We start from the raw sequence: 12,598 nt of genomic DNA on the forward strand, positions 1-12,598 counted from the left end.
GCCTAATCAAATGAACAAACCAGAACGACACAAAGGGCTGATGGGTCTCAAAGAGAGATCAACTGGAAGGAAAAATCAGGGGAGCAGACGAGAGTCTGGAATTATTCACCTACAGGAACACAAGACACAAGCATATCGATGGAAAAGGCCACGCTGATGGTGTATCATGATGACATTAAAGACATCCCAGAAGGAAACTTAGATTCTCTACTTATTGAAGAGCCAGGAAAAGTAAAATCAACCAGGAAGGAGAATTTATAAACACATAGTGAGGATTTATAAATATCTCCCAAGCCTGAATTCAGAAAGAGGCCAGCCACCAAAGAATGCATATGGAAGGACTGGATTTACAGAATTTCAAACACAGGCAGAATTCATCTGTGATGTTAACCCAGAGTGGGGGTTCCCCTCAGCTACTGGAGAGGACACAAGAAGGGCTTCTTCAGTACTCTTGGTGCAAAGTCACTTAGCTATACACACACCATTCATGCACTTTTCTGTATGTCTATCTCAATTCTAAAAGCTGAGATTTATTTGTTTGTTCAAGAAAAAGTCGAGAGGGCTCCTGACTGATGATCAAGTGGACCAGGTCCACAGCTAAGTCAAGAGCCCAGACTCGTGTGTTAAATGTATGGGAGATGCCCGGCTCGCTGGCCTAACTGTGGCCATCCTTCCCGGCCTCACTACCTGTAGCCTGTAACGTGTCTGTTCCTGATCCACAAGACAGAAATACAACCAAGTATAAGGGATGCAGGGGTTGCTCTAAGGGTGAGAAGAGCTGCAAAACCATTAAACATTGAACACCGTGCTCCACACTGGCAGGGCCCTCAGAGAAAGGGAGCATCGGTATCAAACACCCATGACTTTAAAAGAGGAGAGTGAGGGTATGCTCAATCAAGGGCTCTTTTATCAACCAGTGGGCGAGCGTGAGGATCAGGAATGCAGAAAGGGAGGAAGGTGCGGGGTGGGAGTCAGGAAAGCACATGGCAATGACGAGGCAAAGGAAATCCATAGATCCTGAAGGGCAAGAGTGGAGAGACAGCCCTTGACAAAGAGGAGAAGAGGACACGTAGCCAGGACTGTGGCACACTGTGAGGCAGAAAGAATGAGCTCCTGGTGCCCTCGTTAGGGGCCACACTGCTGGGGCCACCCACTTGCACCCAAGAAAGCCTCAGAGAACTGAGCCCCTGCCCCAACCCAGCTTTCTGCACAAGCACCTGCTGATCAGGATCTAATTCTGAAATCTGGTTGGAGAACTGAAAAGAATAAAGCCCCCTGGACAGCACAGATGTAAAAAACTGAATGAAGTCAAACTCTTTCGGAGCTGAGGCCGCTTCCTTTATTGGGCACACAGCAGAGGGGAAGGAACTCAAAGGAAGGAGTCCCCACCAGGAAGCCTCTCGGGGACAGGAGCAAGCTGGAAAACAAGACCGCGCTTTGGAGAAGCAGGTTGTTTTTTTTCCTAGCTCTGCTGCTAATAAAACTATGCTGTGTTCTGCGGCCAAAGGAAAACAGGTGTTTACAGAGTCATTGGTTTGCTGGAAATAGACAGGAACGGCAGCAGCGGGATCCAGTAAACGGTGATGAAGAACCACAGCCCCCAGAGATCATGGCCGCGGCCAAGACCCCGCCGCCTGTGGACTTGGCATTCTCAACGGGGAAGCTCCGGCTGTCGGAACAAATATCAAAAATCCAATCACGCGCTCTTTGGGGCTCGCCAAGTCCTTCACAATATATTGTGGCTGGGCCTCAGTTCATGTGACCGTCCTGTATCTGGAACTCCCTGCCACGTGGCACAACGGGCCAGTCCCCTAAAATACCGCACCCTGTCACGTCTCCAAGTTGTGCAAATACTGTTCCCTCTGGCCTAGAATAGCGCCGCCTCCCTCCTAAGTGCTCGTCACTTGCTCTCCTCCTCAGTCTGCCACAACCTTCCCAGGCAGGAGGATTCTTTTCCAGGGTCCTGTCTCTTCCTATAAATCTCAGCTATGGCACGTACCACACTGTGGACTGCCACACGTGTTTACACTTCTCGTTCGTTGTTTTTCCAACTGCAGAGTTCTTCAGGGACAGGTGGCCTGACTTCTCCAGCCAGCATACTGCTGGATCTCAACACCCCAAGTCATTCATCGCTACCCTACTCGCTTAGAAGTTGAGGCATGAAAGGTTGCTCTGGCAAGGAGAGTAAGCTACAAGAAAGTGGAGGGTCCTCTAGCCACCTGGGTTATGCCAGCCAACTTTCCCCCAGAAATTTCCAGTCGTCCTACCAAATGTCACTAAGAGACGGTATCAACATTCCCGAAGGGGGAATGCGGTCCCTAGAGAGCCGATTTGGACCGAAACAAAAGGCAATGAAAGCAACCACAGTGATGGAGTGAAATCCATGGCCCTTCCCCAAGTCAGCAGAGCCCAGTGGATGCAGGACCCTTCCAGAAGCTGCCACAGGTCACAGGCAAAAAGCGCGATCCTGCGCCTGGCAGCTGAAGAGCATACCATAGAGTTAAAAAAAAAAAAAAAAAAAAAAAAGTGAGGAGACACAGATTAGAGGTTCAGCTAGTCACTAATAAGATGTGGGGGCCATAGGTAACTTACTTGTGCCTCATTTCCCTATATTTACAAGATGCCCTGAGAAAACTTACCCACTAAACATGACTGAGGAGGTGTGGTGTAAATGAAGTTGCGTGGGAAGGTACTTCCAGAAAAGCATGACACACAACATAGATTCAATCTCTGGTTCTCGCGTCAGGAGGTAGCTCACTATTCCTTATTATCTGGAGATGAGAAGCAATAGTACAGGACAGGGTCACTGGCCCACTGGGCTAGTAAGTGGAAGGGCCAGGATGCAAGTTCAGGGCATCCAGGGCAGGCCCGCCACAAAAGGAGAGCTCTTAATCTTCACCCTGGCTTCACATTGGCACTAACTTGGACATTATTGCCTCGAGAGGGAAAACACGTGCCCATCAAGATGGAGACAGGTAGCCTACACAAGAGAAATCTTCTTGTCAATGTTGTCAGGGCACTTCAGTATAGAGTCCTGGCCCTGGAGGCTTGGAGGGCTTGGGGCATCTGGGTCATCCTAAGGTATATGAAAATAATGTAATTTACGACTGTGAAGGATACTCTTAGCCTCAAGAACTAGAATAATGAAGGCGGTGGCGGGGGGACTGGGATGTGAGGTCATAAGGAAATCAGAGCCATATTATTCTAAGATTTCAGGAAAAGAAAACAGGTCCTTGGGAATACGATTCATCTATTTATGGTAAAATCTCCTTCACTGCCAATATAACAAGCTTTACCTTTAACATTTCGTAAGGTCTGCATATCTAACCCATAACATCTATAAAACACAGGATTTTTCTAATTTGGCATCCCAGGATCCTTCCAAACAGCAAATATGCAGATGAGGGCACAATTCCTATCCTATTTGGAAGATAGCATATCTACAGGAATAGAGGGCTTTAGTAACAATTAAATTACAAGGTGAGAACTTAAAGCATTAAGATGGGAGACTCTGTGTTTGTTTCCTTATTTATGACCTTAATGTAGGACTATTCCCATGTTTTTTGAAAAGGCAAATGCAAAACCTCTTAAAATGGACATGAAAAAGATGAAAAAGGAAATGGGAGATGGTCTAGTTGATAATCTAGGAGGTTCTCTAGCCAAGTTAACATTTATGACTTTGATTTCTAGGCCCTACTTCCTCTACCAACTAAATGTTTGAAAACCTGTGGGGAGCCTGGGTGGCTCAGTCGGTCAAGTGTCCACCTTTGGCTCAGGTCATGATCTGGGGTTCTGGGATAAAGTCCTTCGTCAGGCTCTCTGCTCACCAGGAAATCTGCCTCTCCCTCTCCCCTGGCTCGTGCTCTCTCTCTCATAAATAAATAAAATCTTTAAAAAAAAAAAATAAATGTTTGAAAACATGTAAATGTGCTGGGTAAAAACAAGGCTCCCATGCAGGACAAAGAATCAAACCAAGAGATTCCTGGATGAAAAGTAAGACAAAGAAAAGTTTAAAATACAGCCCTTTCAAAGCTCAATTCGAAAATGCTAGCAAAGGAACCAACCACTACAGGCAACCAAGAATCATGTGAGCAAGAAAGAAACAAAGCATACTTACACCTGATAAACTGAAAGGCATTTCTGAGAAGGGGAAGAGGGAGAGAGAGATGTGCAAGGAGGTCAGCTCTCTAGTAGCTACACATAACTCACATCAAAATAAAGGGCCTTCCAGGCGCCTGGGTGGTTCAGTTGGTTAAGCGACTGCCTTCGGCTCAGGTCATGATCCCAGAATCCCGGGATCTAGTCCTGCATCGGGCTCCCTGCTCAACGGGGAGTCTGCTTCTCCCTCTGACCCTACCCCCTCTTGTGGTCTCTCTCACTCTCTCTCTCTCAAATAAATAAAATAAAATCTTCAAAAAATAAATAAATAAATAAAGGGTCTTCCATTTCAATATAATCTCAAGAAATTAGCTACACATTCCCAGAAGATCAAAGAGTAGAAAAACAGAAATTAAACCTAAACCCAAATGTGATAATGAGGCATAAAACAAGCATGTTACTTTTGGTGTTTAATAGACCAAAAAACCCGCAAATATCATAACCAGTGAAAAGAGGGCCAAATTAATTTCCAAATCCACTAAATAAGCCAGCTGTGGATTCTAGACATGGTCAACAGAGGAACCAGAAGCAAGATCAGGACTGGAAAATGGGGTGGGGGATGGGGGCAAGGGCTGGCCATGGAAATGTCTCCTCGGCTGGAAGCCAGGATGGCCTCTCCTCACTGCTGCAAAACATGTTTTCCTAGGAAGCAATTTTACCCCACATGTAGTTAAGATTTTCTTTTCTCTTTAGGCTCCAACTCCAAAAAGGTACTTTAAAGATTTATTTAAACACTAAACGAGTGGGTGTAAGATTTCTCAATTACATGTCTAGCATTAAAATACAGGGTGAAGGAACCTGGAACGAAGCTGGATCTCAAGCCAAACTATTATTAGTCTGAGTTATTACTGACCTCTAGGTGCCACCACATGAGGCAGGTAGGGCACAGCCTCCAAGCATGGTCGGAGAGGAAAGCGGTCCTTCAGGGCCAAAATGCCGTTTTGGGGGGAGGGCGGTGTGAGGCACAGCAAAGAGATGTTCACCTAACTAAACCAGAATTTCTCTTACCAGGGATCTCCACAAGACTCAGGGGAACACATTTCCTAAAACTAAAAGTGAGTTCAAGTGAAGCTGACCAAACAGTACCAATTAAATCTCCCCTTGAGGGCTTGAAAACAGTCGGGGTTACCTCTTATAAATCAGCAGTGCTGAACTCTAAAATGCAAAATGTGAATCTCTTTTAGAAAGGATGAGTCACAGTCTTACACAATCCCAGACTCATTTCCCACGTACTCAATGCACCAAATATTTGTTTACGGGATATTTGTGCTCAAGGGGACAGAGGGACTTCAAAGCTTCAGTTCTCGTAGGGAAGAAGCAGGTAGAGATCTGACATGGGCACATGACGGTCACTCATGGCCAAGGCGTGCAAGGGGTAACAAGATGTTACAAGGTGCTCCTGGAGAGGGATCACATTTCACAAGGCATCAGTGAAGGCTTCGTGTTAATAAGGTGGCAACAGAAATGGTCTTTGAAGGACAGAAAGTTTTTCCACAGAAAGAGGTAAGACTGGCAAAAAGGGACATTGCTCCAGCTAGGAGAAGGAAAGGCTCTCAGAGAATGGAAGGTTCTCTCTTTCGGCCCATGCACAAGATGCAAAGAACACATGACATGAGGCTAGAATAGCAGGTGGGGGTAAAAGTACTAGAGGAGCCTTGAATGCCCCATCACCAGTTTATGTGCAACTGCTGAAGCTCTCTGAGCAAGAAAGGAACCTAATCAGGTAAGCACTTTATAAAGGGGAAAACTTATCTAGGATCTTACTGACAAAAGTCAGTAGGAATTAAGTGAGATTTCAACAATGAAGAAGACTGGTGAAATGTCACTTAAACAAGGAAGAATCACAGGCTAAAGTTTGCGCCCAGATGTCGGAGAGAATGAGGATGATGCCTTTAACAAAGATAGAGAGGTCAGGAGAGACAGGTGTGGGGGTGAAGGAGACAAGGAAAATGACCAGGTTGGTTGGGAAACCCTACTGAGTTCCTACATCATTTTAACACCAACAAGTACAAAAGAGTGGCAACAGGAGTCACCTTGTTCTATTCTACTTTGATAAAAACAAAACAACACAAAAACCAACAATGTAAGGCCAAGGGCCTTTGCATATGCTCCTTCCTCCTCCCCTATGGGATTAAAACAGCTCAGAAACACTTCTTCCTTGAAGCCTGCCACATGCTTTTACAGAATAGCGTTTCTCTCGGTCATAGCTCTTCTCTCAATTACAATTATGCATTCAATTTTGTGATTATTTGATTAATGTGGTCTCTCCATCACTAGGCTGTGAGCTTCCAATAGGGTCCCTTAGGCCTATGCAGTAGGTTTCAATTAAATCAGTGGGAGAGGACAAGAGGGAGGTGACTGTTAGATTTTAGTGAGCAGATGGTGTGGGAACCTGAAATCACATCCCACAAGATAGGGCTGAAGCAACGGACATATTCAGCCAGAAGAGAAGCCTTGTGGCAAGATGGTGGTCTCCAAATATCTGAAGAGCTGCCATGAGGGTGATGGATAAGTGGTGCGCTGTGTGGTCTCAAGGGGTAGGAAAGAACCAGGATCGATGGATAAAGGTTCCAGGGAGACAGATCTCAGCTCGAGGGCTGGAACAGTTTTCCCACAGCCAGGGAAAGTGGCTCGTTCCAGGCACCACAGCAAGGCCCGGTTACCAGACACGCATGGGCAGAAGCACACAGCCACTGGTGAGGTGATCATGGGAGACTTGAACCACAGATGAGCATTCACACAAGAGGCACTGTCAAGGTCCCTCCAGCCCCACTGGAACTCTCCTGGCTCTGCCGCTCGGAAGGAACTCATCCATTGGCACAGGAATCCCTCAAGCTCCCATGTGCTGGGACCATGTGGCAGGCTGTCCCCTCTACCTACAATGGTCCACCTTTTCTGCCCTCTCTGCTCTGTGGGCTTGTTCCTCCTGCGCATGCTTAGCTTTCAGTGTATCCTCCTCACCCCGAGGAAGCCCTTCCCATCCTAACCATCATCACTCTACATGTCTGCCTAGCCCCCACTGCTCTGCCTTCAGGGCGCCTCACAAACATACTGCAGCATTTGTCTCTCTCATGTTTCCACATCAGCAGGCCCTCCAAAGGCGGGGAAGATGAACATTCTCTTTCCTGGAGTCTGCCCAGCACCTGGCACAAAGCCTGACACAGTTCTCGCGCAAATGTCCAAGAGTAACCATCCATCGCCCTACCCAAATATTATTTCGATTGGTATTTGTCAGAGGATGACACTCACAAACCTTTACCACACCTCGCTCACCCTTACCCTGGCCATGTTGGTTTGTCACCATTTCTCTTAGGTGCCTCAGACCAAAGCTGTTCGAAGTGTGGTCGGCAAACATTTGCTACAGTCAGCACGGAGATCAGCTCACTCAGGGATAGGAAGTGTTGAAAACGGTTATACAGCAACTCGACAGAGTCAACTCATGTCAGCTGACTCTTGTAATAAAAAACGGACTGGGGCGCCTGGGTGGCTCAGTCGGGTAAGCGTCTGCCTTCGGCTCCTGATCCCAGGGTCCTGGGATGGAGCCCCTAGTCAGGTTCCCTGCTCAGTGGGGAGCCTGCTTTTCCCTCTGCCCCTCCTCTTGCTGGTGCTCTCTCTCTCTCTCTCAAATAAATAAAATCTTAAAAAAAACACAAAAAACCCACAATAACTGGGACTTACACTGTGTATCTTTCTTCCCCTATTTGTCTGTTACAAGAGTACCAATCTTGGTCATGTTGGGAAAAAACTGGTCGTCTTAGCTTTGAGAAGCACTGCCTCAGGGAGTATTACTTTACTCAACAATGAGGACAGCAAGCTCTCTCATACTAATTAATGGATTAAAACAAAGGAATAGGATGTATAGCCCAGATCCCAGAGACAATGGTGAACTCCATTTTTCCCCTCTGATATTAACTCGATCTTCCTCACATAACATGGCTCCCCTCAAACTTAAAAGAGAATCCTAAAGAATATATTTTCGCTGTTTTGGAGGGCAGTGACCACTCTGATCCAGAGACTCACCCTCATGCGTGACTCTCACAACTTTGCTGCCGTGCCCACTGTCACTGACCCTGAGCATGTCGTACCCTAGCTTAACATAGATGTGAACACAAAGAAATCCAAGGTGCTCACAAGCCAAAGGCATGAGTATTTTGGCTCTAATAAGCATGACATCAGTACTATCATTCAGAGAAGGCTTCAACTTTGTGTCTAATTGCATTATTCTCACACACACACACACACACATACACAAACTGTAAGGAGCTAGGTCTGATTAATGGTCCTCTGTACCTTCAAGACCATCACGATAGCTCATAGCTCGTCCCACCCCACCCCACCTGCCTCACACGTCCCATTTAGGGTGGGGTCTTGGCAGCCAGACATACCCCCACACCTCTGACTCTTAAAACTGGCTTTCCCTAGGGGCGCCTGGGTGGCTCAGTTGGTTAAGCGACTGCCTTCGGCTCAGGTCATGATCCTGGAGTCCCAGGATCGAGTCCCACATCAGGCTCCCTGCTGTCAGCAGGGAGTCTGCTTCTCCCTCTGACCCTCCCCCCTCATGCTCTCTCTCTCTCTATCTCATTCTCTCTTTCAAATAAATAAATAAAATCTTAAATCTTTAAAAAAAAAAAAAGAAAGAAACTGGCTTTCCATAATGGTCAGTTGAACTTGGCATTATTTGCTTATTATTTCCCTGAGGATTCATCAGTTACTATTAATTATTGCCTCTCATCACATTACTCATTTGTCCTTTATCCACTCACCAGTCTGTAGGACACACGACAGCTACGCTGCCAGAAACCGGATAAGAAATACCCACTAAGAGCCCGGGGGCATCCCAGGCTGGATGCAGAGGGGCAGACCCAAGAAAATAAACAACATAGCAGTTCAAGGTTATTCAATCAGAAGAGAGTTACAAGGTAAGAAAACATTTACAACACTGTCCCACCCCCTAATCCTGCTCTTCCCTGGGCCTAGATGTCACTGTAAGTTCTTAACATCTCTCTACCAGTTCTTAGTATAGAAAAAGTCTCGTTTCATCATGAATCAAATTACCATGAAATAGATATTATAATGCGTGTAAAGTAGAGCCGTGGCAATGCAGGTGATGGAGTAAGGATTCCAAAAAGCAGGTGATGGAGTAAGGATTCCATTTTTCCTCATGCTGCTGGTTTATTTGAAGAAAGGCTCTGATTCAAATCACACAAAGGTGACCAGGTAGTTGAATGGACCACTCAAAATAACGTAATATGCAACATGCAGGAGACACATAAATGAAAGCTGAGAGCAACCACACAAAGGCAGAGAGTATAAGGAAAATAAACTGAAGGCCTATGACACATACCCCTATTTGGAAAAATCAAAATTGTAAAAGGCCCTACAGAAGATCAGAGTACATGTTGGGAAGTAAGACAGACACCCCCCCCGCCCCATATTTCAATTTTGCTTTGTATGGAAATTAAGGACTTCAGAAATTCTTCAAAATCTCATTTCTAATTACTAACATATGGGAAGCAAGTGATTTTAAGTGACCCCGGAAGAATAACCAACGGGGTTTTTCAATTCTGAATGCTCTTTTGCCCCTTTAATCCATCTTTCATGCTTTCCCACAAAGCCACTCTGAGTTTTGTAATCTTGGACTTCTCCGAGTCAAGCACGCACCAAACTTTATTGGGGGTTGGGGAGGGGTGGGCAGGGAGGTTCCAACCTCCAACGCTGGGATCCAACAGACGCCACAACTACCCTTCATACAACTCTAGTTTCCACCAAAATAAGGAAAAGGTAGCACTGAGCCAGGTAGAAAGATGACATGTTTCCAATTTCGGAGATCTCAACAGTTGGTGACAGCTTACTACTGCCCACAGCACAGTCCTGTTGAAAACCTCCAGCAGCTACCCTCTGACCAAAGGCAGAGCAGAGCAGCTTTCTGAAGAGGCGTCAAGCAAGGAGGGCCAACCACCCCCGGTTCTTGCCTCCTTCCTGGCCCCCGTCTACAACAGCTTCTCTCCAGAAATAACTAAATGCATGAGATCACCCATAGTGAGAAGACAGAGGCATGACACCTACAAGGTGCCTATTTATAGAAAGTGCTAACGCTCCTCAGGAAAAGACACTAAAAATCTCCTTGGAAACGTCCAAGCCTGTGTTCCCTTTGGAATTCTAGTCTGCTAATAGCCATGACTAAGTAACTGCCTTTAAAACAAAACTGAAGAGTCACAGGTACTTACGGTTTCCCCCCAGGGATTCCTGCCAGGTTTGGAGGGATGGTAGGTACTCGCATGTGAGGGGGAGGATCAAACCCAACCTGGAAACAAAAATAAGACATTGAAGACTCAGTTTATGCAGAGTAGGCACTTTGTGAACATCTATACAGACTTTTCACTAGAAATTCCTACATCTCCAACGAAACATAAACAGGAACAGTAACATGTGCTAACATTCTTCAAAAAAAAAAAAAATTACAACGCAAGAAGTAATATAACCACCTGTAAATATGACAAGCCATGCTTCTTTCTGGGGAGGTTGGCTGGAGTGTGGTCTATTTGTACATCGAGAACCAGCTTCCCACAGTAAATACTTTCTGTGGACTTAGGATGTCCTGCCTTGCCCAAGCAAGTACAGAGAGCAGTATGTTGTCTGAGTCAGGATTTCTCGACCTTGGCACTATCAATATTTTGAGCCAGACAGTTGTTTGGGGCTGTCTTGGGATATTTAGCACCATCCCTGGCTTCTACACTCTACGTACCAATAGCATTCTCCACTTCTGATAATCAAAAGTGTCGGGGCGCCTGGGTGGCTCAGTCGTTAAGCGTCTGCCTTCAGCTCAGGTCATGATCCCAGGGTCCTGGGATCGAACCCCGCATCGGGCTCCTTGCTCGGCGGGAAGCCTGCTTCTCCCTCTCCCACTCCCCCTGCTTGTGTTCTCTCTCTCACTGTCTCTCTCTCTCTGTCAAATAAATAAAATCTTTAAAAAAAAAAAAAAAGTGTCTCCACATATTACCAGATGTCCCTAGGGGGACAAAATCGCCCCCAGTTTCATACCACTGGCCTAAGTTACTGCTTAAACACTCATGCCCTAATGAAGGTTATCTAGTCCCTTAGTTGCCAACTTTGCTTTAAACTATCTTGTCCCCAGTGCACAGCCTTTCTTACTAGTGCGACATGAGGGGAAAAAACCCACAAACTTCACTATCAGCCCAAACTACTGGAGATCATGCCATCTGAAGAGGGGAGAGGAGAAAACTGAACATGACGTATTCTAAATAGCCGAGAGAAATATATAGGGACTTCTATTTGATACAGGTTATCATCTGTTTCCTTTCCCGGATGCAATTGAGGATTACAGTCGATTTTGCCCTTTGCATAGTTTTGTATCTTTCCGGTCAAAAATGAGGCTATTTACATAGTCATAAAAGGCTGGGCAAGAAGATGGGCAAGCTGCCCCAGGGTTCAGTCACCTCTGTTTTCTCGTTGTTGCCTTCAGATCACTGCTTACACCTGAGTCACACTGTTGGGTTTAAAGGATAATATAGACACGGAAAGAAAACATTACAGCTTCTCAAATAGTTTTTCCTAAGAATTAAAGAGGGGAAAATAAAAACCCTCAAGAAAATGAATGAAAAGGCTTCTGTGAGCTACTTGAGTCATTCCACTGCCTTCCAAAAAAAAAATCTACTTGGGGGGAGAAAACCAGATGTCCCCTGAACCGCCAAAGTAGCTCCTAAACACTGCCTTGTTTCATCCACAAAAACAGCAAACCCAGAAGCGCTGCGCCCTAACTTAATGCAGCAGCATGCTGATGGCAGCGGGCAGGCTCAGGGACACTGGGACTCTGTTCGCAGGCGTGGGCGGGGGTCCCGGCCCTGGCCTGCCCGCAGCACCTACCATCGGGGAGCGCCCGTAGGCCACCACGGCGGCGGCGGCAGCGGCTGCACTCATCTGCGGGGACATGTTGTGCAGGCTGGCGTAGGCGGCGCCAGGGCTGGTCAGCTCGCCGTTCATGCCGGCGTGGGGCACCATCCCGAACGGGGCGGGGTACGGGCCGGGCACCGCCAGCGGCGTCCTCAGGCCGGCGGCTGAAAGGAAGCACAAGCCGTGTGATGTGACTCAGCCTGAACGTCAGTTCCAGAGTCACTTCTAGTGCCATTCATGAGGGGCGAGGACAAGGAGGAAGGCTTGGGTGAGGTGTGTGTGTGTGGGGGGGGGGGTTGGTTTCATCACCACCAACTCAGCCGAATTCATCTCCAGGGGAGAACGGACCCCAGGAGAAGCACTGCCCACGCACTTCATCCTTGGCTTGGCAGCACTGGGAAACCGGGCAATTAAAACTAAACAGCAGTACTGTACCCAATTCACAGAAGGCAAACCAAGGCACAGGGCACTCACTACCTGTTTACCTGACTTAATCTCAAAAGAAGGTTTTGATAAAATCCAAGATTTC

General features: G+C 46.7%; 1 protein-coding gene across 29 annotated transcripts in view; it reads right to left on the reverse strand.

Moving 5' to 3' along the window:
* Positions 1-12,598, reverse strand: part of TLE1 (TLE family member 1, transcriptional corepressor) — an 87,985-nt gene that overhangs the window by 11,593 nt on the left and 63,794 nt on the right. For 27 of the 29 annotated variants that reach the window (XM_044920534.1, XM_044920533.1, XM_044920542.1 and 24 more), the window contains 2 exons: positions 12,043-12,233; positions 10,386-10,462 (listed from right to left, as the gene is read on the reverse strand). In XM_044920534.1, the coding sequence (XP_044776469.1) occupies positions 10,386-10,462; positions 12,043-12,233 (268 nt within the window). Of the gene's footprint in view, positions 1-10,385; positions 10,463-12,033; positions 12,234-12,598 lie in introns of all 29 variants that reach the window. The other 2 variants (XM_044920531.1, XM_044920525.1) reach the window with 1 other exon arrangement.

This window comes from Neomonachus schauinslandi, chromosome 13, assembly GCF_002201575.2.
Source record: "Neomonachus schauinslandi chromosome 13, ASM220157v2, whole genome shotgun sequence".
NCBI classification, from domain to species: Eukaryota; Metazoa; Chordata; class Mammalia; order Carnivora; family Phocidae; genus Neomonachus; species Neomonachus schauinslandi.